Raw genomic sequence first — 22063 nt, 5'->3', positions numbered from 1 at the left:
TTGTCTTTTTTGGTGGGGCCAGGATGGTAGTGAGATGCGTGGAGGCGGTTCGTGTGCTACGTGTCGGGCGCTTTTCCGTCCGTTGGGTCGGTGCGGGGGGTCACGTGGCTGCTGGTCTGGTTCCTTCTTGGCGTGGGCTGGTGTTCCTCTTCCCCATTGACGCTTGGGTCTATCCGGCTGTGGTTTCGCCGGTCGAATCGCCGCTGCTTCCGGTTGTTTTTCCGGCGGTCGTGTTGTTGAGGGCCAGCGGTTGCTCTGCTGTCGGCTCGTCATTCGGCCGCTTGTGGATTTCGTTCCCTGCTGGTTCGTACCGGAGGTTCGTTCCCCTCTTCGTTTTCTCGGTTGCGAGCGCGTTTGTCGTCGCCGTCGACCGCTGGATTGGTGCCTGCTGGTTCTTGAGGGCAGATACGCTATGCGCTTGTGGCGGCGGTGTGCGGTCGCGAGCTTCGGTATTTTCTATTGTATTATTGTTGTTTGGATCTGACTTGGGTGTCTTCATGCAGGGTTGTGCGGTGGGAGTTGGTGGGATCTTGCTGATTGACGCTGTCTCCGTCGTGTTTGGTCGTGCTGCTCCGTCTCTTTCGTCGCTGGTTGCTGGTCGCGTCTCCGTTTGTTTGCGAGGTACGCGGATCTCTTATCGGCTGATTTGTTGTGTTGGGGATTTCCTTCTCCCTGTCCTTCCTTTTTGTACACACGAGTTGCTGGTTTGTGAAGCCATTCTCTTTCTTCCCCCCTGCATATGTTGTCGCTTCTGTTGGCCGCGTTTTAGTGCCATGGATTGCGAGTCTTCTTCGAGGAAGCGTTCACGCAGTTGCTCCGTGCGGGCTGATTCGACTTCGTCGGATGAGAGTGATGGCGGTGACGGTGGTAGTTCCGGCCGTTCTGTTCGGCGTTCTGGTGCGTTGTTTGGCCTCTGCCTGTGTTCCTTGAGATGAGCCCATGGTGCCTGGGCTTACTGGGGTTTCGATTCGAATGTATGCTGGGGCTGTAAATGCGCGTGCGCGTGCGGCTGCCGTTCGAGCGCGGTTTGCCGTTTCCTCTGGGTCGCTCTTGCCGCCGGGTACTGGTGCTCCAACTAATGGTTCGTTGATTCTGTGTTTGTTTTGCGCTTGTCAGTTTGCGTTACATGATTTGATTATTATTTTGTTCCGTTTGAGCTTAACGTGATCTCTGTTTGCTGATTTTTGTTTCGTTTGGGGTTGTCACCTGGTGTGATGTTTTTCGGGTAGTTCCGGCGTCTGATCAGGCTGGGCCATGCGTGAGGGGTTTCCGATCCCGGCGAGTGTTTAGCGTCGACTTATCGGTACGTTAGTGCTGGTATTTCTGGTGTCTTGGTGGTGTGTGCTGACGACCAGATTGTGTGTTCGTAGGCTGCTTGGTTTTGCCTTTGGCTCGATCTAATTTTACCCGCGAGAGATGTAGGAGGAGCCGTGTGCATCGACGTCCTTGCTTGTTTGGTTAGTCAGATGTTGATGTATTTTTTTCCCCGTTTGGCTGGATTGGGTTGTGAGGTGTGTTCCCATGAACGGTTGGTTCTGTTTTGTTGTTTAGGGCTGCCCCCGCGGTCTATTCCTGTCGATCGGTTCCCTAGGCTATCTAAGGATTACATCTCCTATCTGAAAGGTAATTTTTATGGTTGGATGGTTTCACGTTTCGGTATAAAGCTTTAGGTTTGTTTGTTTTGGTTATATCAGATGTTGTTGTTGGGTAACTGCGTGTGTGATGATTGGTTTGCAGTTGGGTTCTTGGATGTTTTAGAGTAGATGCATTAAGAATGTCATTTGAGGTTTGGTACATGCGTTGTTGTTAGGTTGTTATGCACCTGCGTAATTTGGTAGTGTTTGGGTGGAAGGGTGCATGTATGATTGTTGACGCCGAAAAAGGAAAATGAGTGTTGGTGCACTGAGTGGCTGATAGTTTATTAAAATGAGGTACATTAGTAATCACGTTTGAAACCATCGTCTATAAAATGATCGTTGTGTTTGTTGTGGGTTTGCCCATGTCTTGTGGTGGGGAGGGGTTTCTTTGTTTTGTTATGTATATGTGCTGTTGATTGTTCTTAGGTCCTCTTGACTGTGTGTTTTCCCTCATACCTGAGCAGTCGGCTATCCTGATAGATCATACCATGGTGGTCTTGATTATATATACCTCTTTTGTGGGTCTTTATTTTGGTGCTCTGAGAGAATTGAACGTGGTTCTGCTGTTTCCCAAGGGACGCTCGTTTACAATTTGTGTTGTAGAGGTGGGCGTGTTGTGTTGCCTCGCTACGCAGATTGGCCCTCTCCTTTGCGTTAGTTGGCCAATTTTGGTGGCGACCGTCGTTCCAAGGAGTTTATGCTGTCTCATCAGGTCTTACAATTCACTGTTTGCATTCACATCCACGGGGGTTGATGTTGACGAGTATAAATACGGGCAATGGTCCTTATGTTTTCCGTATACACGGTGTTGTGTCCCATCGTATTGGTTCTTTAGTGGCGTTGGAGGGGAAGCCACCCCGGTTTGCTCAGATGTATGTCTACGACATTGCGAACGAGTTAACTCATCATATGAATGTTTTTGGATCTTCCGGTGATACACGTGATGCAGCTGATCCAGACATTGTCAGTTCTTTGCTACAGATGTTGAATGAGCACAACGTGTTGGTTAAGACTTTTAGAGTTGCGTCCCAGCGTCTTCAATCACCATCCTGTTCTGATCTGGCGACACGCATTGCTGGTTCCGATTCTGCTGATCCTAACGTGTATAGTCCTCCAATGGCCCCTGAATTGGCCGCTCTTATTGTTGGTGATTTTAGTGGTGACAAAAGCAAGTTTGATATTGTGGTGCAGCTTCAGGAAGGGCCCTTGAAGCAGATTTTTTCTTTGCACCCAGCCATTATGTCTTTGCAATACCCTCTTCTTTTTCCTTACGGGGAGAAAGGGTTTTATAAGGGCATAAAGTTTGTCCCCGTGGGCGATGAGCCTTTAGTGGGCAGAGATGTTGTTAGTATGCTTGAGTATTACTGCTATCGTTGTCATTATAGGCAAGGGCAGCCCAATCCTTATATATGTTATGGTCGTCTTTCTGATCAAGCCAAAGTGGATGCATATTCTTGCATAGAGTTTAATAGGCTTTCATATATTAGTAGGAATCAAAATAAGCTTAGGGGCGAGAGTTATCAAGGTTTATCTGATGCAGTTGGTCAGGGTGCTGCCACTGGGAGGAATGTGGGTTTCCGCATTCTGCTGCCGTCGAGTTTCATAGGGTCCCGTCGATACTTAGCTCAAAATTATCAGGACGCTATGGCCATATGTAGGGTTTATGGAGATCCAGATTTGTTCGTAACTTTCACGTGCAATCCGAAGTGGGACGAGGTTGCTTTGGCTTTGTCTCTTGAGCCAGGGCAGGTTCATTCCGATAGAGCTGATATTTGCGCCAGGGTGTTTAAGATTAAATTGAACGAGTTGTATGTCGATATTAGAGGTGGGGATGCTTTTGGCCCAACGAGAGCCGGTAAGGTTTATGTCTGTTTGTTTGTCGTTCGTGTTAGTTGGGTGGTTTCATTTCTACTTATTTTGTTTCCGTAAATTTTGTGCAGTAGTGTATACGGTAGAGTTTCAGAAGCGTGGTTTGCCTCATGCTCATATGCTAGTGTGGCTCGATATCAAATCCAACACCGCATCTGACGGGGGTGCTGACGTGTCTTTTGGTTTCATAGATAGTATCGTGTCTGCTGAATTGCCTAGCATTAATGCTGATCCTCTTGCATATGCTTTGGTTGATGAGTTTATGGTGCATGGTCCGTGCGGTCAGATTAACCTTGGCTGCTCTTGCATGAAGGATGGTGTTTGTTCTAAGAGGTATCCGAAGAGCTTTGGTAACGAGATCTACATTGACAAGGATGGGTTCCCTGTCTATAGGCGTCGTCACGATGGGCGTTTTGTTATGAAGGGAACATGCCGATTAAACAACAGGTGTGTTGTTCCGCATAATGTTGCATTGCTTTATCAGGCCCATATTAATGTAGAGTGGTGTAACAAGACAAACTTGGTTAAGTATTTGTTTAAGTACATTAATAAGGGTGCCAACCGAACCAAGATAAAGGTTCAAGGTATGTCTACTTCTGATGCTCCTGGGTCATCTTGTTGTGGTGTTGACGAAGTAGAGGAGTATATCAACTGTAGGTATCTTTATTCTTGTGAGGCTGTGTGGAGGTTGTTTTCGTTTGATGTGCATGTTCGATTTCCGTCTGTCCAGAGGCTTGAGATTCATTTGCCTGGTATGAATAGGGTTACTTATTCAGAAGATTATAAGCTTACTGACGTGGTTAGTAGATGTAATGTAAGGAAGAGTTCTCTGACTGAATGGTTTGACATGAATAGCAAACATGAGGCATGTCGTGACTTGACGTATTGCGAGTTCACTAGGAGGTATACTTGGCAAAAAGATAAAAAGCGTTGGAAGCCTCGGGGTGGCAATGCTAAGTTGGGCAGGATTAGGTATGTCCATCCTACAACGGGCGAGCTATTTTATCTTCGGATGTTGTTGATGTGTGTGCGTGGTGCACAGAGTTTTGACGATCTTAGGACGTATCAGCGGATAAAATTCTCTACTTTTCGTGAGGCTTGCCACGCGCGTGGGCTATTGGGTGATGATGCTGAGTGGTCTTATGTCTTTGATGAGACTGTTTTGTGGGCTACACCCAGGCAGCTTAGGGATTTATTTGTTACCATTCTGATGTTTTGTGACGTTGGTGATGCCTCTGGTTTGTTTAAGAAGTATTGGGTCTACATGGCTCTGGATATTCTTTATGGGGTTCGTCGAGCTTTGCGAAATCAGTCATACTCTATGCCACATAATCTTCTTCGTTTTCGGCTACTTAAGGAATTGTCTGTGCTTTTTGAAAAGAGTGGTAGTTCCATATTTTCCTACAACCTTCCGGATGCTGATGGCCTTGATGGTGGGTCGTTTTCAAATAGGTTGGTTGCTGAGGAGACATGCTATGATAGGGTTGCTCTCACTCGGGAGTGTGAGTCCCTCTATGAGATGTTAAATTCTGACCAGCTTGCTGTTTACGATAGAATAGTTGATGCCGTCGGCGAGCGGAGGCTGGGTGCTTTCTTTGTTTCGGGACATGGGGGTACTGGCAAGATGTTTTTGTGGAGAACGATTGCTGCTAGACTGCGATCGGAAGGGAAGGTTCTTTTGCGGTTGCTTCGTCCGGCGTTGCTGCCTTGTTGTTGCCCGGTGGTAGGATGGCTCATTCAAGATTCCACATTCCTGTTGATGTCGATGATTCTTCGGTTTGCAACATTGGTCGTGGCACCATGTTAGCGGATTTAATTAGACAAGCTGCCCTTATACTATGGGATGAGGCGCCTATGTCCCATAGAAAATGCTTGGAGTGTCTTGATCGTTCTTTGAGGGATCTTTTGTCGGAAAATCAGCCATCCAATGCTCTTCTTCCTTTTGGGGTTCTTCCGGTGGTTCTTGGTGGCGACTTTCGGCAGGTGTTGCCTGTGATGCCTGGGGCGTCCAAACATGAGGTGCTTGACGCTGCTCTTTGTAGTTCGCCCTTGTGGTCCGATATTACTGCATTTAATTGTCTATTAATATGAGGCTTCAGGTAGTGGGTTTGTCTGAGGAAGAGAGGGCTGAGTTAGCTGGGTTTGCAAAATGGGTGCTAGATGTTGGGGATGGTGTGTTGCCAACTAAGAAGCGGTCTGATGGCGACGAGAATCTGTGGGTGTGCATATCCTCTAGATTTCTTGTTATGGGGAAGGTTGAAAGAGTTGCTGCAATAGTCGAGGAGATATAAGATGGGTTTTTGGATCTCTATAATGACGCATCCTACTTAGCTGATAGGGCCATTGTGTGTCCTACAATTTCTGTGGTTGATGAGGTTAATGATTTCATAACAGCAATGGTTCCGGGTGAGTTGAGGGAGTATTTGAGCGCTGATAAAATTGCGCCTTGCTCTGAACAAATACCTGATATAGAGGAGTTGTATCCGGTTGAGTTCTTGAATTCCATTGTTGTTCACAATTACCCTCATCATTGTTTGAAGCTAAAGGTCGGTGTTCCGGTGGTTTTGTTGAGAAACCTGAATCAGTCTCAGGGGTTATGTAATGGAACGAGACTGCTTATAACTAAGTTGGGTGATTATGTGTTTGAGGGTACTGGCTTGACCAGTTTTTCTGTAGGACAATCAATGTGTGTTCCGTGTATAGTTCTTAATGCTACATGTCCGAAGTGGCCTTTCGTGATGCAAAGGCGTCAGTTTCCTGTTCGTGTTTGCTATGCCATGACTATCAACAAAAGTCAGGGACAGACGTTAGGCAGGGTTGGGATTTATCTTCGAAATCCTGTGTTTACGCATGGCCAATTGTATGTTGCTGTTTCGAGGGTTAAGTCACCTGTTCGTCTGCGTGTTCTTATCGAGGAAGATGATGGGTCTTGCAGTTGCATGACTAAGAATTTTGTGTACAAGGAAGTTCTTGCCACGGTTGGACAGTGATTGGCCCCCCCTTTGGTGTGGTTGATATGGTTATGTAGACGTGTTTGTGGGGATGATTGGCTCTATCTATGGGGTTGCCTCCTGTCTGCATAGTTTTTATCTTTACTGTAACTTTATGTGTTGTAATAAAGCGCTACTTGACGCTGGTTGTTCTTCCTGTGTTCATTTTTGTGTGATGCCTGTTTACCTTGTTCTTTTATGTATTTATTTCGTTTTCTATATGGTTTGGTATTGCATCGTTTATATTTTGGTTTTCTTGTGTTTGTATTTTAATTGTGCGTGTGATAACCAGTGTTGTGTTTTTTTTTGTGTTGCAAGATGTCTAGCCTGTGTTATTGTCTGCTCGAGGACGTTACAGCTGACAGGCAAGATTGGTGTGTCCGTGTTAGAGTTTCCCGACGTTGGAATCAATGGAGCACGGAGAAGACGGATGATCTTTTGCGTGTGCATCTTGTTTAAGTGGACGAGAAGGTATACTCCATATAGTCTTTTGGGTGTTATGGACTTCGGCCTGCGATGATTTGTATATGATTGCGGTGTTTTAGGGCGATGGAATACCTGGTATCATTGGTAAGCCCTGGCTACCCGAGTTTGTGGACGTGTTGAAGGCTGCGTGTATTACCTGCAATACTTTGAGGTGACCCCAGCGAAGGATCGTTTTCGTCCTGTCCCGCATCGATTTGAGCTCAGGCTTGCCAGGTGGAGCACCGTAAATGAAATTTGTCCCGCCCCTGTTGATTTCCCAATCCATGCGTATAAGTTGCGGTCGTTTCAAAGCATGATTGATAACATCGGTGACGAGACATTTCTCGTAGGTGATTTGTCGTTCTCTTTGTTACGTACCATTATGTGTGTGTGTTGTTGCTTTCGTTTTCAGTCTGATTTTGTTGCTCACTTGTTTTATGCGGCTTGTTCTGTTGGTAGATTTGATTGGCATCGTTACAGGTGTGCCTCCTTTGGTTTCGGTGGATGTTAAGGGGCGGCAGGTCTCAAAACGTGTTGTTCGTCTTACTGTCATGAGGTAGTGTTGTGTATTTTCTTGGGGCACTTTTGTTTGGTATTTTTCTGATGTGTTTTTGGTTTTCTGTTGATGTGTCCTCAATTTGATATTCTGCGTTCTTTTTGGTTCTTTTCATGATATATTGTTTACAGGCAGACAGCTATTTTGGCTCTATGGGGCGAAAATGCTGATGGTTTAGATGCAGATGCTTTAGTGGTGTCCAGTCGGAAGGAGCCTGTTATTGCGTTGGTTATGGGATGCACTTATAACCTAGAAGATTGTACGTTTATTTTGATTATTTATTTTTGCTATGCGTCTGCCTTTTTTTTATTATGATTTCTCTAAATTTCTGACTTACGTTCGGTCTGATTTTTTTATGCATGGCTAACAGCAATGCTCAGCTTGTCGGCTAGCTATGGGTCCAAGATTTGCATAAATATGGCCAACCCAGACGTTGTGTTTTTAAGGAATAGGAGGTACGTGTGTTTCAGGGCTTTGTTTCTCCATTTGTACGTGTTGTGGTGCTTCCTTGATTCGCTATTTTTTTCGTCGCCTTTCTTGTTCTCTACAAGTATGGTTTTTCATGTTATAGTGGATTTTCATGTTATAGTGGATTGTTGTGTTTCTTCTTCTGATATGGTTTTTAGGATTGGGAGTGTGCAGTGTACTATCGAGTGGATTATTGACAAAGGTCAGAGATTCCGTTCTTTGGAAGTGGAGAATGTTGATGTTAGCTGTCTCGCTTCGATGATACCTCATGTGGCTGTGGTATTGTTTTTGCTTTTCTGTGCTTCGTTTTGTTTTATCTGGTTCATATGGTCTTCATGTGTTTTGGGGGTTTGTGTTTGCTGAATAGGAAGTTCAGGTGTGCCATGTTCATCCAGGAGTGAGTTCATGAACAAAACTGGTGGTTTCTATCATGCGACACATGTACTTTTAAGGCCACCGAGGAAGGCGATGCTTCTGTGACACTGGAGAGTCCTCTTAATTTAGGAGTCGATGCTGTCGATGATTTTGTGAACGATCCTTTGGAGGATCCTTCCACGCGCGCCGCATGATGCGTTGGTCTGTTGGTTGATTTTGTTCATCAGTCTTTTTTTTCTGTTGTACAAGTGGCCCACGGGGCCCGACTGGCACGGGACGCGTGGGTCGCAAGTGACGAGATCCCGCTAGGCCGGCTTCCCGGGAGGCTACCAGCTCGCTCCCCTGCAACTTGCCGTGCAACGGTATCGGGGCGCCTTCCGGGTACTGGAGCTTCGGGGGTTGCAGGTGGGGCTGACGGAACAGTGGAGACAAGACCACACAGCGGGCGCAGTGTATTTGATGCACCGACAGGAGTCACATCGGTAGGGCTGGTCTTGCTCAACAAGTTTAGAGCCGCTACTCTAAAAACTGTTTTGTACAGTGGCTTGAGCGTTGCATGAAGCCCAGCATGGATCTACAGTAGGGTAAGTTTTGTGGCAATGACACGCGTGTAGATAACGTGTCACGCTGCATGCATCGGCACTGTGGTATCCCCTTGACTATAAAAGGAGGACCAATGCCATCGGTTAAAGGGTTCGAACCCTAGTGCACCCGTTCATAGCAGAATCCCTGAGAAGAACAAGTAGCTCACCCGGGAACCCCCGGGACAATCTGTAAGAACACATACATTCGTGAGTACATAAAACAGCAGGACGTAGGGTGTTACACCTTCGGATGGCCCGAACCTGAGTAAATCCAAGTGTCCGCACTTCGTGTCTCGTCACGCCGACGATCGCCGGTGCCGGAGACCCGTGCTCCGACATCTGGCACGCCAGGTAGGGGGGCGAGCAGAGAACTTCGGGTGACCGCCGGCGTCATCGGCTTTTTCACCTACGACATCGTCTATGCCAGCTCGCCATGCCGCCAAAGAAGGCAGACGAGCACCGGGTTGACTTGCGCGACACGCTGGCCATGCGCACTCGATCCCACGACGCTGCGTGCGTGGTCCCCTCAACGTCAACAACCGCAGCAGCAACCGTAGCTGCCACCGCCACCTCCTCGGGCGTCGATGGACAACCGTCCGAGGAGGCCTGTGGCGCCTAGCGCCGGAGCTAGCCGCACGGGCGACCTCAACGTCGCACCTGCCAGCCAGCGAGCTCACTTGCGTGCAGGACCGTGAAGCCCAAGGACTTCCTTCTGACCTACACGTTGGGCATGCATGCTATTGGTGCCGACGACAAGGTCAGGGCCAACTGGTTCCCGATGGTCCTGAAAGGATTAGCGAGGACATGGTTGCTCAACCTGCCGGCCGGGTCCATTGCCTCCTGGGCTGACCACGTGAGCAATTTGTGAACCGGTTCCAGGGTGGCTACAAGCGCTCGGGAACCATGGCGGAGCTGCACACGGTAGTGCAGAAGCCGGGGGAGACGTTGCGGGACTTACTAACAGGTTCTCCAACATCTCCTACTCCATCCCAGAGGCGGAAGCGGCCGCCATCATCAACACTTACGCCATGAATGTCTGTGACTCGAAGATGCGTGAGAAGCTGAACACGCACCGGATCCGGACTACTAGGGATCTCTGCGCTCTCGCGCATAAATGCACGATGGCCGAGGAAGGGCGCCTAGCGCCTGAGCTTGCCGCCAAAGCGGCGGCAAAACCACCCGAGGGCTCCGGGAAGAATGGCTCCCGAAAACGCGGCGGGAAGCAAGTGCGGGCTGCGGAACCGGGGGCTCCCCAGAGGCCCACCAAGAAGGCGGCGTCGGCAGGAGCATCGGGTAGCAAGCCGGCAGCGGCCGCGCACTGCCCCATCCACACCAACGCCACCCACGACGCACAGGACTGCCGCACTCTCCGGACCATCAAGGAGAAGCGCGAGCAGCGCCACGAGAAGCGCCATGCTGTTGGGGCTTGCTTCAACTGCGGGGATATCGGGCACCTCTCGCGAGACTGCCTGAACAACCCACGCAACGGTGCGGGCCGGGGCGCGACCAGCGGCGGCGACAAGGGAGAACCCACGGGGGGTCACGGTCAAGCCCGAGGAGGCAAGGACCGGCCTCCCCGGGGACGCGACAAGCCTCATGCCAAGCAGCGCGAGGACGATTGCAGTGACGAAGGCGACAAGCCGGGCTTCCAGGAGCCCCGCGATGATCATCCAATTCGTCCCTTGGGATCAAGGGTACTGCCCCTCATGGTGTCACCGATCATAAACAATGTGACTGTGACCAAGGTTCTGGTGGACAACGGGGCGAGCCTTAACCTCCTGTCCGCCAAGTGGGTGGAGAAGCTTCAGCTGCCTCTGGAGCAGATGAAGCCCACCGACCCATTCCGGGGGATCAACCCCGAAGTGGTGGAGCCCATGGGGCGAATCACGCTCCCGGTGACTTTCGGGTCCCGGGAAGCGTTCCGGACTGAGCACGTCGTCTTCGACGTGGCTCACACCCCGTTGCCGTACAACGGGATTATTGGTCGGCCGATGCTGATCAAGTTCATGGCGGCAACTCATGGCGCCTATGGCGTGATGAAGATGCCGTCAACATACGGTGTACTTTTCCTCAAGTGCGACCTGAAGGATGTTGCTTGGTGCGTGGGCGAGGTCGTAAAGACCTCGGCGGTGGCGGATTCCGGCGACTACAATGTTGCCGAGAACGAGGATCCACTCTCGGGCGAGCAGCCCGCACAGAAGAAGGCACGAGCCGGTCCCGGGCAAGATGCAGGGGGCAGCACTAGCTCCAGCCCGCGCGTCAGCAAGGGCATGAAGCTGAAGGAAGAAGGCGCCAAGGTCAAGAAGGTGCCCCTGCATGCCGGCAACAAGGCACGCATCGTTTCCATTGGTGTGAGCCTCGGCGACAAATAGGAAAGCGCCCTCATCGCCTTCCTTCGGGGGAATTCTGATGTGTTCGCTTCGGAGCCGTCAGACCTTCCCGGAGTCCCTAGGGAGGTGATCGAGCATCGGCTGGCGGTGCGGCCAGACGCGCGGCCCGTCAAGCAGAAGGATCGCCGGCAAGCACAGAACGCAAGGACTTCATCCAGTAAGAAGTGGAGAAGCTCAAGAATGCCGGGCAATTAGGGAAGTGTTATACGCTACTTGGTTAGCGAATCCTGTTGTAGTCACTAAGGCTAGGAATAAATTGCGCATGTGTGTAGATTTTACTGATCTTAATCGTGCATGTCCTAAGGACCCCTTCCATGTACCCCGGATCGATCAAATAGTATATTCCACAGCAGGTTGTGAGTCTTTATGCTTTCTGGATGCCTTCTCCGGCTACCATCAGATTAAGATGGCGGTCGAAGATGAGGAGAAAACAACGTTTATCAGCCCGGTTGGCTGCTACTGTTATACATGCTTGCCTTTCGGGCTGAAGAATGCGGGCTCAACATTTCAGCGCGCTCTACGCGAGTGTCTGGGACCCTAGCTAGGCCGGAATATCGAGTCTACATGGACGATATCGTCGTCAAGTCGCGACGCAGGGATTGGCTCGTCGGCGACCTGCAGGAGACATTCGATAATCTCCGCAGGATCGAGCTCAAGCTTAACCCCGAGAAGTGCACGTTCGGCGTGGACTCGGGGCACTTGCTGGGCTTCTTGGTGTCTTGTCGGGGAATCGAAGCCAATCCACAGAAGATCGAGGCGATCAAGAAGATGGAGGCACCCTGCAAGGTCAGAGACGTCCAGCGCCTCAACGGTTGCGTTGCGGCGCTCGGGCGTTTCATCTCAAGGTTGGGCGAGCGAGCCCTGCCCTTCTTCAAGGTAATGAAGAAGAAGGGCCCAATCAATTGGACCCCCGAGGCGGAAGCGGCGTTCCAGAACTTGAAGCAATACCTGAAGTCGCCGCCGATTCTCGTCGCCCCCAAGCCGGGCGAGCCGTTGCTGCTTTACCTGGCAGCAACAGACCAGGTAGTGAGCTCCGTGCTCATTGCCGAGAGGGAAGAACAGGGGGGCCGTGGGCTCCCGGTGATGGGGGGGAACCCCCGGCTACCGCCTCTGCCCCGGGAGCCGAGGGGCAGTCCACTCAGGCTGCCCCCCGCAAGCGGCTAGTGCAACACCCCGTGTACTTCATCAACACGGTGTTGCGTGGTGCCCGAGTACGGTACCCGCAGGTCCAGAAGCTTTTGCTTGGGATCCTACTCTCTTCACGGAAGCTGCGCCAATACTTTCAGGCGCACAGCATAACGGTGGTGTCGGGGTTCTACTGAAGCGAGCCCTCATCAATCGTGAAGCCACCGGGCGGGTGGCCGAATGGAGAATGGAGCTGGCAGAGTTCGGGCTGCGCTTCGTGAATACCAAAAGCATCAAGAGCGCCGCTCTCGCCAACTTTGTCGCGGAGTGGACGTCCACGGGAATAGAGGAAGAAGAGCCGGAAGCCAGCCTTCCTGGCAAGTTGGATGAAGGGTACTGGGTCATGTACTTCGACGGCGCCTTCTGTCTGCAGGGCGCCGGTGCCGGAGTGGTATTCATACAGAGGTAGTCAAAGCCCTCTGTCGATCCCAAGACGGTTGCCGGGGAATCCCCTCCGGGATCCCAAGACAGCTGCGTGGCACCATGCCACCGAGCTCGTGGCATGCTTAAGCCAGGAACCGCCATCCTGGGGTGCGGATATCATTCGTTACCTCAAGGGCGGAACCCTCCTGGAGAAAGACGCTGCCGCGGAGCGAGTCGCCCGGCAAGCCAAGATGTACGCTCTGGTAGATGGGGATCTCTACCAGAGGCGTCCTAACGGAGTTATACTCCTCTGCATGCCCTAGGAGGAAGGGCGCACGCTGCTGGAGGATATCCATCAAGGCACATGTTCGCACCATGTGGCCTCCAGGGCACTAGCTGGGAAAGCATTCCGGCACGGCTTCTACTGGCCAACAGCCTTAGTTGATGCCGAACAACTAGTCAAGACCTGTGAAGCATGCCAGTTTCACGCCAAGAAGAGTAACCAGCCAACGCAAGCCCTGCAAGTCATCCTGTCCTCGTGGCCGTTCGCGGTCTGGGGCCTGGACATCGTCGAAAAGTTGTCGAGAGCTGTTGGCGGTTACGAGTACCTCCTTGTAGCCATCGACAAGTTCTCAAAGTGGATCGAGGTGGAGCCTGTCTGAGCTGTCACAGCGCAGGTGGTTATCAAGTTCTTCAAGGGCATTGTGTGCCGGTTTGGTGTGCCTAACGGCATTATCACCGATAATGGCACGCAATTCACTAGTGCGGTTTTCCAAGCTTACTGTGAGGACATGGGCACTAAAATTCACTTCACCTCTGTTGCTCATCCGAGTAACTGGCAAGTGGAGCGCGCCAACGCAGAGGTACGGTGGGGGCTCAAGACGAGAACCTTTCACAAGTTCAAGGGCCACGGGAAACACTGGGTTGAAGAACTCCAGCCCGTGCTGTGGTCGGTTCGGACAACACCAAGTCGGGCGACGGGCCAAACTCTGTTTGCCCTCGTCTATGGGGCAGAAGCTGTGCTGCCCCTCAAGCTCCAGCATGAGTCACCTCGGGTACGCGCGTACGGCGACAAGAGCCAAAATGCGCAGAGGATAGACGACCTTAGCTTCATCGAGGAGATTCGATGCCGGGCTGTTGTGCGACCTGCATGCTACCAGCAGGGGCTTCGTCGTTATCACGACAGGAGAGTCCGTCCCCAGGGGCTCTAGGTTGGATACCTCATCCTGCGCTCGATACAAGGAACGAAGGCCGGGAACAAGTTGACTCCAAACTGGGAAGGCCCTTTCCGGGTAGTGCAGGTAACTAGACCGGGGGCTGTCCGGCTGGAAACCGAAGAAGGCTTGCTGGTGCCCAATAGTTGGAACATTGAGCACCTGCGCAAGTTCTACCCGTGAAACGATGGTGCCTTACCCACGGGTGACGCTGCGGCAGCGTGCCTCTTTAAGCTAGTGTAGCCGGGCAAGGGCTGATTGTAATCCGCTAGCACAAAGTTGAATAAAGATAAGTGTTGTTTCAGTAAATATTGTGTTTTGCTGTTAATGTCCGCTTCTGTCTCCTGCTCTAGGTGCACAGAATTGTCTCTTCATCCTTGGCTGTGAGCAGGGGGCTGCCGGAACCCCGAAAACTAAGCTCGTTCTCGGGACGCCCCGGAACGAGGCCTAGCAGTTGATGAACCCGTTCACAACGTGCTACGTGCCTGCACGGCACCGCGGAATAGAAAATATGCTCACACCCAAGTCTGAGGTCGACTCTTCTGTGCCCGGGGGCTGGGAGGCAGGAGGTTATCCAATTAGTGTTGTCTTTTTTCATGCATTTCGAAAAAAAATTCCCATGCACCATGGGCACTGCAAGAATCTTACATGCACGATAAAGGTGGGGGTGAAGGCGCACTGTGATGCTTGTGGAGCAATCACGGGGGTCGTCGTCTTGCAGATAAGTTGTACATACATGGCAATTACTTCGAGGCTTGATGTAGGACTCTGAGACAGGGCCAGCGCCTCCACGCGTCAACCGGTGGTTCCGCGCGTGCGGTGGCAAGGGCGGCACTCCGGCTATTTAAAGACCGAAGCAAGCGCAACACCAACAACGGGCAAGAAAGCAAGTGATGTCGCATAGTGGCGATGGTGGTGCATCCCTCTGCGCTCATCGCTGAGGGTGTCCCCACCATTGCGGCCCTGCCACATCGCTTAGAGGGGGACACTAGAGATGGCAACGCAAGAGGCGAGAGGCGTCGCGAAGACACTGTGGAGGTGCATGCCTCCGCGCATGCCGCTGGAGGGTGCACTACCACAGCGTCCTTGCCACGGCTCTCAACAGGGTGCACTGAGTGCAGAGGGAATGGAAAGCTAAGTACTTTGTTTCGAGTCCTTAGTTCTTCCTTTAATCACACTGGTTTTCCGAGGTAAGCTCAGTCCCCGTGTAGCTGGAGTGTAGGAAGGATGCTTGCGGGGGGAGGACGCCCCCCACACGTGGCTCGCGGGTCCGTCCCAGAGGCGTGCGCGCTGGGGTAGTTAATCCGCAGGCGGAGTGGCAGGCCGCTACTGTTTAGCCCTAGGTTGGTACTGCGGGTCCGTCCCGGGTCCCCAGTCTGGCTAAGCACGCAGTTGGCAAGTCCCCGGGTACACAGTTAAAGCGCGAGAAAGACAGAGCCCCTCCCCGGCAAACTAGTTATAGGCGGAAAAGCAAGTAAATTGATATTGGATAAAGTGAAATTCAAACAAACGAGTTCACGATAAGCATTCAAGGTGACAAAGGGCTAACACAAAGTAAGGGGTATAAGCAAAAAGCGGGAAAAATGAAAGATACAAGGAACGACTACGCAGGGGGTGCTTCCGGGACGGCGGACTCGGCGGCGGGCGTCTCCTCGGCGGCGACCTCCTCCTCATCTTCACCAGCACCAGCCTGCCCCGTCATCCGCACGATCATCTCGTCGACGAAGCGGCTGACCTTGTTGGCGTGCTCCTTGTTCTCCTCCGGTGACCAGTCGTTGAAGATGGTCTCGAAGAGGAACTCGGGGTAGGCCTGGTGGACCCGCGGCAGGAGGGCGCCGGCAACCTGAGACGCGGCGACGCTCACTTGCCGGTCCCCGAAGCTGCCGATGCGGTCCTCCACGGCTGTCAGCCTTCCCACGAACTTCGCGAAGAAGGGGATGAGGGTGTTGACGTCGCTGCCGTCCATGGCTGTCGGGGGTACCCCCAGCTTCGACAACGACTCATTCCCCACCTCCGCCAACCTGCGGAGCAGGGCCGTGCTTTCCTGGCGCTGGCTCCCGAGCTTCGCGTGGTTGCGGCGGGCGAGTTCGGTCTCAGCCTTCTGGCTCCGGAGCTCGTCCTTCAGCTTGGAGATCTTCGACGCCTTCTCCGAGTTCTCCTCGTCAATCTGTTGGAGATCGTTCCGGCCGACGTCTAGCTCGCCCTTGAGGGCTGCGTTGGCGTCGGTCGTGGCCCTGAGCAGCTCCTGGAACTCGCATTCCCGGGTTTGGAGCTGCTCCTGCAACTCCTTCTCCCAAGACGCGGCTCCTTCTCCCCGAGTTGCTGGCGCAACTGCTGGATCTCGCAGGAGTAGCTGAAGATGAGCCCTCTCTTCTCGTCGAGGCGCTCCTGGAAGCCCGTTAGCGCTTCCTGGTGCTCCCCCTCGGCTCGAATACGCACCGCCTCCAACGACTCGAGCACTTGATTGTGCTCCGCGCGCAGCTCCTGAAGCTGGTGCTGGATGTGCGCTTCCGGGACCAAGGGCTCGGATGCCTCGGCCCGGGCTTGCTGCGCCACCCGGATTTCCTCCTGAAGGCGCGCCTGCTCCTGCCGACGCTCCTCGACCCCCTCCCGCGCGCTGTCCGGCCGGCCCTGGGCTGCCGCGAGCTGTTGGCGCACCCGGTTGTAGCAGCTGACGAACCCTAGCTGTTGCCGCTTGATGCCCTCGATGATCTCGTGCCCCTGGTCGAAGATGCTTGACACGCGCGGCGATGATGGCCTCCACCGGGTTTAAGCGGGAGGCTGCCGATTCTCCGACCGGCTGACCTCCGCCCTGTCCCCCGGTGTCCCTGGGTGAGTAGGGCGAGATCACGTCGGCGTCGCACGCGACGCCGTATGCTCGTGGCGCAGCTGCTGCTGCGCGTCTTCGGCCCGCGAGTGGACTCGCTGGCCGGCACGGTCGGCGTTGTGGCCGCTCGCGCGACTAGCTCTGGCACTGGGAGCCGCTGGCCCCCTCAGCCGGTTGTCCGCCGACGGTCGAGGAGGTGGGGGTGGCAGCTCCGACTGCTACTGCTGCACCCAAGAGGGCTCAGGGTTCTCCTGACCCTGCGAAGCGGGCTGCACATCGCGTGACCGCGTGTGCGTCGCTGGGGCACCATGCGGGTCGATCCGAGAGTCGCCAGCCCGCTTTGGAGGCATGTCGACGGGCTCTGTCGTCGGAGAAGACGAAGCTGATGTAGCTGCAGACGACGGCGCCGGCAGTCATCGGCGAGCTCTCCACACGCGCCCCCTACCTGGCACGCTAGATGTTGTAGCCTGGGGCTGAGACACCCCCTTTTTGGTTCGGCAGTGGGCGTTGGGAATCGCTCCGGCGATCGCCGGCGAGGCCAATGTCAAGCGTAAAGATGCACAAGACCATTTTACCCAGGTTCGGGCCACCTTGAGGTGTAAAACCCTACGTCCTGCTTCTGAGCTTGTATTAATCAATGAACTAGGGTTTACAAGTTGCCGGAGGAGTCCCCGGGCGCTCTCTCCTTTCCTGCTAAGTGCTACTTGCTATTTCTGGGCTAAAACTAGTAAGAACCGAACCCTTTGACCGTTGACGATGGTCCTCCTTTTATACTTAAGGGGATGCCACAGGTGCTTCGGTGCATGGGTGACAAGTGTTGAGCAAAGACCCTAGGCAGCTTGCTCTTGCTGCACTGGCTTGCATGCACGGTACGTAGCGCTGCAACTAGGGCGGTACGTGCCCTAGATTCACTGTGGGTCAGTCACTATGGGCTGACTGGACGGGGAATCACCTTTCTATCGGAACATTAAATGCTTGCTTGTGCCACACTCCTCGCTCTGACCAACCCTGCGCACAGGGAGCCTGCCGGGCGGCCACGTGGCGTCAATGCTTTGCCTGCTGGGTTTCGTCCCTGTTGTAAATGCCTGCGCCCGGGAATGCCCTCCCCGGCAAGTGACCTTCCCAGGGGGCACCCAGGCGGGAATTCTCTCGTCGCCTTCCAGGGTAACCCCCGCAGCCCGGCTAGCCCTACCGGGTTGGTGACTTGCCGGGCAGCTTGCGCGGTGCTTACCAGGGTGCTATCCTTGCGAGGAGCAGGTGAGGCGACCCACGCGTCAAGCAGCGGTGGTACCCCGGGTGCCACTGGTGCGACAAAGGACGCGAACTGGGCCCTCTTCTCCTTGTCTTTGCGCTCTCGCTCTGACATCTCCTTCTTGCTGCTCTTCTCTCCTTTGCCGCTGGGGGAGGCTTCTCGGAAGTTGGAGCGCAAGGAGCTTGGGGGAGGCAACAGCAATGGCAGTAGCGGAGGGGAGTCCTTGTGACGCCGTCCCTGGGTATTTATATCCGGCAGGCGGAATTGCAACGGGCAGCCCCCACGATCAGTAATCAAGCGCCCTAAAGTTTTGGAGGAATCAAGACGGTTTGCCTGACGTGGCCATAACTCCTTGCTCGTAGAGGGGTAGCGGGGCCAGAGATCGTGCACCCGTTCCTCCCGTTCCGACGGGAGGAGGCGTAACGGCGGCCTACGTGGCCGGGTTGCCAGCTTGGCCTAGGGACCCACGCGTCGGGAGGGCGTAGCCCGGCAACCGACCCAGGATGATACTGCCCAGGAGCTCAAGGTTGCCGGCCCACACCCGGGGGCTACTGTCGTACCAGTGGCCCATGGGGCCCCACTGGCACGGGACGTGTGGATCGCAACTGACGAGATCCCGCTAGGCCGGCTTCCCGGGAGGGGTGAACCTGGGAGGCTACCAGCTCGCTCCCCCGCAACTTGCCAGGCAACAGTACCGGGGCGCCTTCCGGGTACTGGAGCTTCAGGGGTTGCAGGTGGGGCCGGCGAAACAGTGGAGACAAGACCACACAGCAGGCGCAGTGCATTTAATGCACCGACATGAGTCACATCGGCAGGGCTAGTCTTGCTCAACAAGTCTAGAGCGGCTACTCTAAGAACTTTTTTGTTTACAATGCACAATGGCCTGGGCGCTGCATGAAGCCTAGCATGGATCTACAGTAGGGTAAGTTTTGTGGCAATGACACGCATGTAGATAACGTGTCACGCTGCATGCATCGGCAACTGTGGTATCTCCTTGACTATAAAAGGAGGACCAATGTCATCGGTCAAAGGGTTCGAACCCCATTCAGTAGCAAGTAGTAGTGCATCCGTTCATAGCAGAATCCCTGAGAAGAACAAGTAGCTCACCCGGGAACCCCCCGGGACAATCTGTAAGAACACATACATTCGTGAGTACATAAAACAGCAGGACGTAGGGTGTTATACCTCCGGGTGGCCCGAACCTGGGTAAATCCAAGTGTCCGCACTTCGTGTCTCTCGTCACGCCGGCGATCGCCGGAGTGCTCGCCTCGCCCCTCACCGAACAACAAGGGGGTGCCTAGCATCCCCGGTGCCGGAGACCCGTGCTCCGAGATCTTCTTTTTTCTTTTTACATTTAGAACCGCTTTTCCCTTTCGTTTTATTTTCGCGATGTGGCTCTTGTGCGCATTGGTTTAATGGATGATGAATATGCTGTTGAGCAGGAACTTGAGAGTCTGCCTGATGCGAAGGATTTAGGGAAGAAGGATGGCACCGGCGCCAGAGGTGCTGCTGCGGACAAACGAAAGGACAAGAGGTAGTTATGTGGAAGTATAGTTGTTTTGTTTCCTATATGGTGTGCTTATACATGTCAGCGTGTATGTGTTTAGTATTGTTTTTTCCTGGTTCATTTGCAGGCAGCGATCTGGAACATCCAAGTCTCACGTGTCTAAGAAGTTGTTCACGTACGGCGCAGGAGGGCGCAGGAGGGCCACAACGATGTTGATTAATTGCTCAGGTATTGTTAGGGTATCCTGCTGTTTTTGTTTTGGTTGTTGTCTACAGATCACTTCACGCGGTTTTGGTTTAAACGTACTGTGCATTTTTTTGTTTTCGCAGCTTGTCCGAATGATCATGGTGGTTAGTCTTGTGCGGCATGATCGTGGTTTCTGTGGTGAGGTTCAGTTGGTCTGCTAGATGTTGGGACGGTTGCCGTGTGCAGGCATATGATCAGTTTCCCTTGTGTTGTTACGTATTCTGTTGTTACGTGTTTGCGTGGATGACCGTAATAAATAATGTATAATACTGTTCTGGACACGTTACTGCTTGTGAGACCTATATGTTAGTGTTAGCATGCGATATTAGTTAGCTCTGTGATCATATTGGCGTCTGATCGTGGTTTATTGTGTTCGGTTTGCCGAGTCATGGTTGTTGACTTTTTATCGACGTTCATGGAATGGGAATTGCTTGGTATAGCCCCGTACACAAGTAGGGGTTTGAGTGACCATGGAAAGGAGAGGGCGTGTTTGCGAGCTCCTCGTTGCTACGATTTACGCGGCCTTTTTGTTGATTCGGCTGGGATGAGCGAGGGATTAGAATGGTGCTGGTGTAAAAAGGGGTACAGAAACATGGTTGACATGACGTTGTTCTTCTGTTTTAAGTCTCGGTATTTTTGTATTTCTCTTTGTGTTGCGAGGTGTGTTTGATGGGCATATAGTTTTTACTGTTTGCTAAAATGCTGACTCCAGAGTTGCAGTATGCTGATCTTTTTCTTGGTCTCTTCTATGCAGTAGTCATTTTTGGTTGCAGACGTGATATATGCAGATTCCTTTCTTTCGTATTATTTTAAAATATAGCTGCTTTTGACTGCATACTAGCGTTTATCTACTGAGAATTCTTCATTTTATATTTGAGAATAGTGCTTTCTTCTCCGTTAGGTTCTATTATATGGTTAGGTACGCGGCTAGGTGCATCGCCTGTTACGTTCCAGCTATGCCGGGGCTATATGTGGTTAAGTGCGTCCCCTGTTCTATTGAGACGTCAAGAGGATTCAGCAAGAGAAAAGTCTATTTTCATCTTGTACACAAAGTCTGAATTAGACTCTAACCTTTTAATTCCTGAATTTCGGACCCTAACCTTGCTGATCCCGATCAAATACCCCCTTAATCCTGAAAATCCTGTTTGGCAGACTGGTTTGCTGACGTGGCCTGGGATTGCTGTAAGCAGAAAAGCTGATCCCCGAGTGAGGTTCTTTCTTATCTCCTATTTTTCTAGTATTATTATTATTTTTGCCAATTTTGACTACGCTTAGGAAATAACTAACGAGGTTCTTATCCTGGCCAATTGTTTTTCATCTACGTGTACAGTGCTTCAGTACACGAAAATCATGCATGATTGATGTACGCCATGTGCAGGCGTGTGTACTAGATCAAGACACCACTGCTACTCGATGATCATTTAGTTGTCAACTAAAACCTAGCACGTAACTTTAGACTTTAGTTCATGGCTTTATGCAAGCTATGGTCAAAGTATATACCTACAGTGAACATAATGTAGTAGACATGGCCGGATACTATGGACCCGAAAGTACCAGAAGATCCGCAAAGCCGTCTTGGGACTATCTCAATCAACTTGCTTAGCAATCCCGCACCCAGGCAATTAAACCGGTCCGCCAAACACAACATATGGGATTAAAGGTTTTGATTAACCGGGATCGCTAAAGTTAGGGTTCAAAATTCAGAAATTAAAAGATTTGGGTCTAATTCAGACTTTGTATACAAGATCAGGGTTGAAGATAGACTTTTCTCATTCAGCAAAAGACGGATTAGCTATTTACTTCGTGTGGGGTTGGCGGCATGGTGGGCTCAGTGCGCCCTTGTGCTGGTTTGATCAAATTGGTAATTGCGTGTGCCTTTACCGGGTTAGGCTTGCTGCTGGGCCTGCTTGGGTGTTTTTAAAATGGTTTTGGGCCTCGCTATATTAAGGTTGGTATTTGGTTGTTACATGTTGGGATTGCAGAGTTAATGGGCCACAGCGTCGTAGGTTTGCTGTTGCGTTTGCCTTGTGCAGGGTTATGTTGCTTTTGTGTTGCCCAAGCGTCCAGGAATGCAAACGGCGGCTCGTTTAATGTTCGTACAGGCCCGTTTAAGAGTTCTGCAGGTTAATATTTTT

General features: G+C 52.2%; 2 protein-coding genes across 17 annotated transcripts; both read left to right on the top strand.

Moving 5' to 3' along the window:
• The first annotated feature begins 16 nt into the window (after positions 1-16).
• On the top strand, positions 17-20272 carry LOC100826197. 14 transcript variants are annotated; one of them, XM_024455993.1, is made up of 12 exons: positions 79-316; positions 504-621; positions 3820-3953; positions 6815-6967; positions 7042-7311; positions 7421-7517; positions 7649-7776; positions 7888-7972; positions 8144-8264; positions 19618-19709; positions 19810-19910; positions 20012-20272. In XM_024455993.1, the coding sequence occupies exons 5-12, from the start codon at positions 7275-7277 to the stop codon at positions 20035-20037; spliced, it is 687 nt and encodes a 228-aa protein (XP_024311761.1). In that variant the 5' UTR covers positions 79-316; positions 504-621; positions 3820-3953; positions 6815-6967; positions 7042-7274; the 3' UTR covers positions 20038-20272. The 14 variants fall into 14 exon arrangements, with proteins under 14 accessions (XP_024311758.1, XP_024311759.1, XP_024311764.1 ...); XM_024455996.1 differs by lacking the exon at positions 3820-3953 and having other exon boundaries at positions 77-316; positions 7442-7517; XM_024456000.1 differs by lacking the exon at positions 3820-3953 and having other exon boundaries at positions 78-316; positions 7042-7195; positions 7442-7517.
• LOC112268492 lies at positions 904-3813 on the top strand. Of its 3 annotated transcripts, none has more exons than XM_024456004.1 (3): positions 904-1081; positions 1230-1303; positions 1371-3813. In XM_024456004.1, exon 3 carries the CDS (start codon positions 2391-2393, stop codon positions 3564-3566), a length of 1176 nt encoding a protein of 391 aa, XP_024311772.1. In that variant the 5' UTR covers positions 904-1081; positions 1230-1303; positions 1371-2390; the 3' UTR covers positions 3567-3813. The 3 variants fall into 3 exon arrangements, with proteins under 3 accessions (XP_024311772.1, XP_024311773.1, XP_014751337.1); XM_024456005.1 differs by lacking the exon at positions 904-1081 and having other exon boundaries at positions 1090-1303; positions 1371-1457; positions 1552-3813; XM_014895851.2 differs by lacking the exon at positions 904-1081 and having other exon boundaries at positions 1090-1457; positions 1552-3813.
• Positions 20273-22063: the final 1791 nt, after the last annotated feature.

The sequence above is a fragment of the Brachypodium distachyon genome, chromosome 5 (genome assembly GCF_000005505.3).
Source record: "Brachypodium distachyon strain Bd21 chromosome 5, Brachypodium_distachyon_v3.0, whole genome shotgun sequence".
NCBI classification, from domain to species: Eukaryota; Viridiplantae; Streptophyta; class Magnoliopsida; order Poales; family Poaceae; genus Brachypodium; species Brachypodium distachyon.
Note: the sequence above shows the minus strand (reverse complement) of the source record. Positions and strands in the feature narration are given on the sequence as shown.

Excerpts from the sequence above, each read along its gene's own strand:
- LOC112268492 (XM_024456004.1), top strand. The coding sequence starts at position 2,391 with ATGTTGACGAGTATAAATACGGGCAATGGTCCTTATGTTTTCCGTATA.
- LOC100826197 (XM_024455990.1), top strand. The coding sequence starts at position 3,925 with ATGAAGGGAACATGCCGATTAAACAACAGGTGTGTTGTTCCGCATAAT.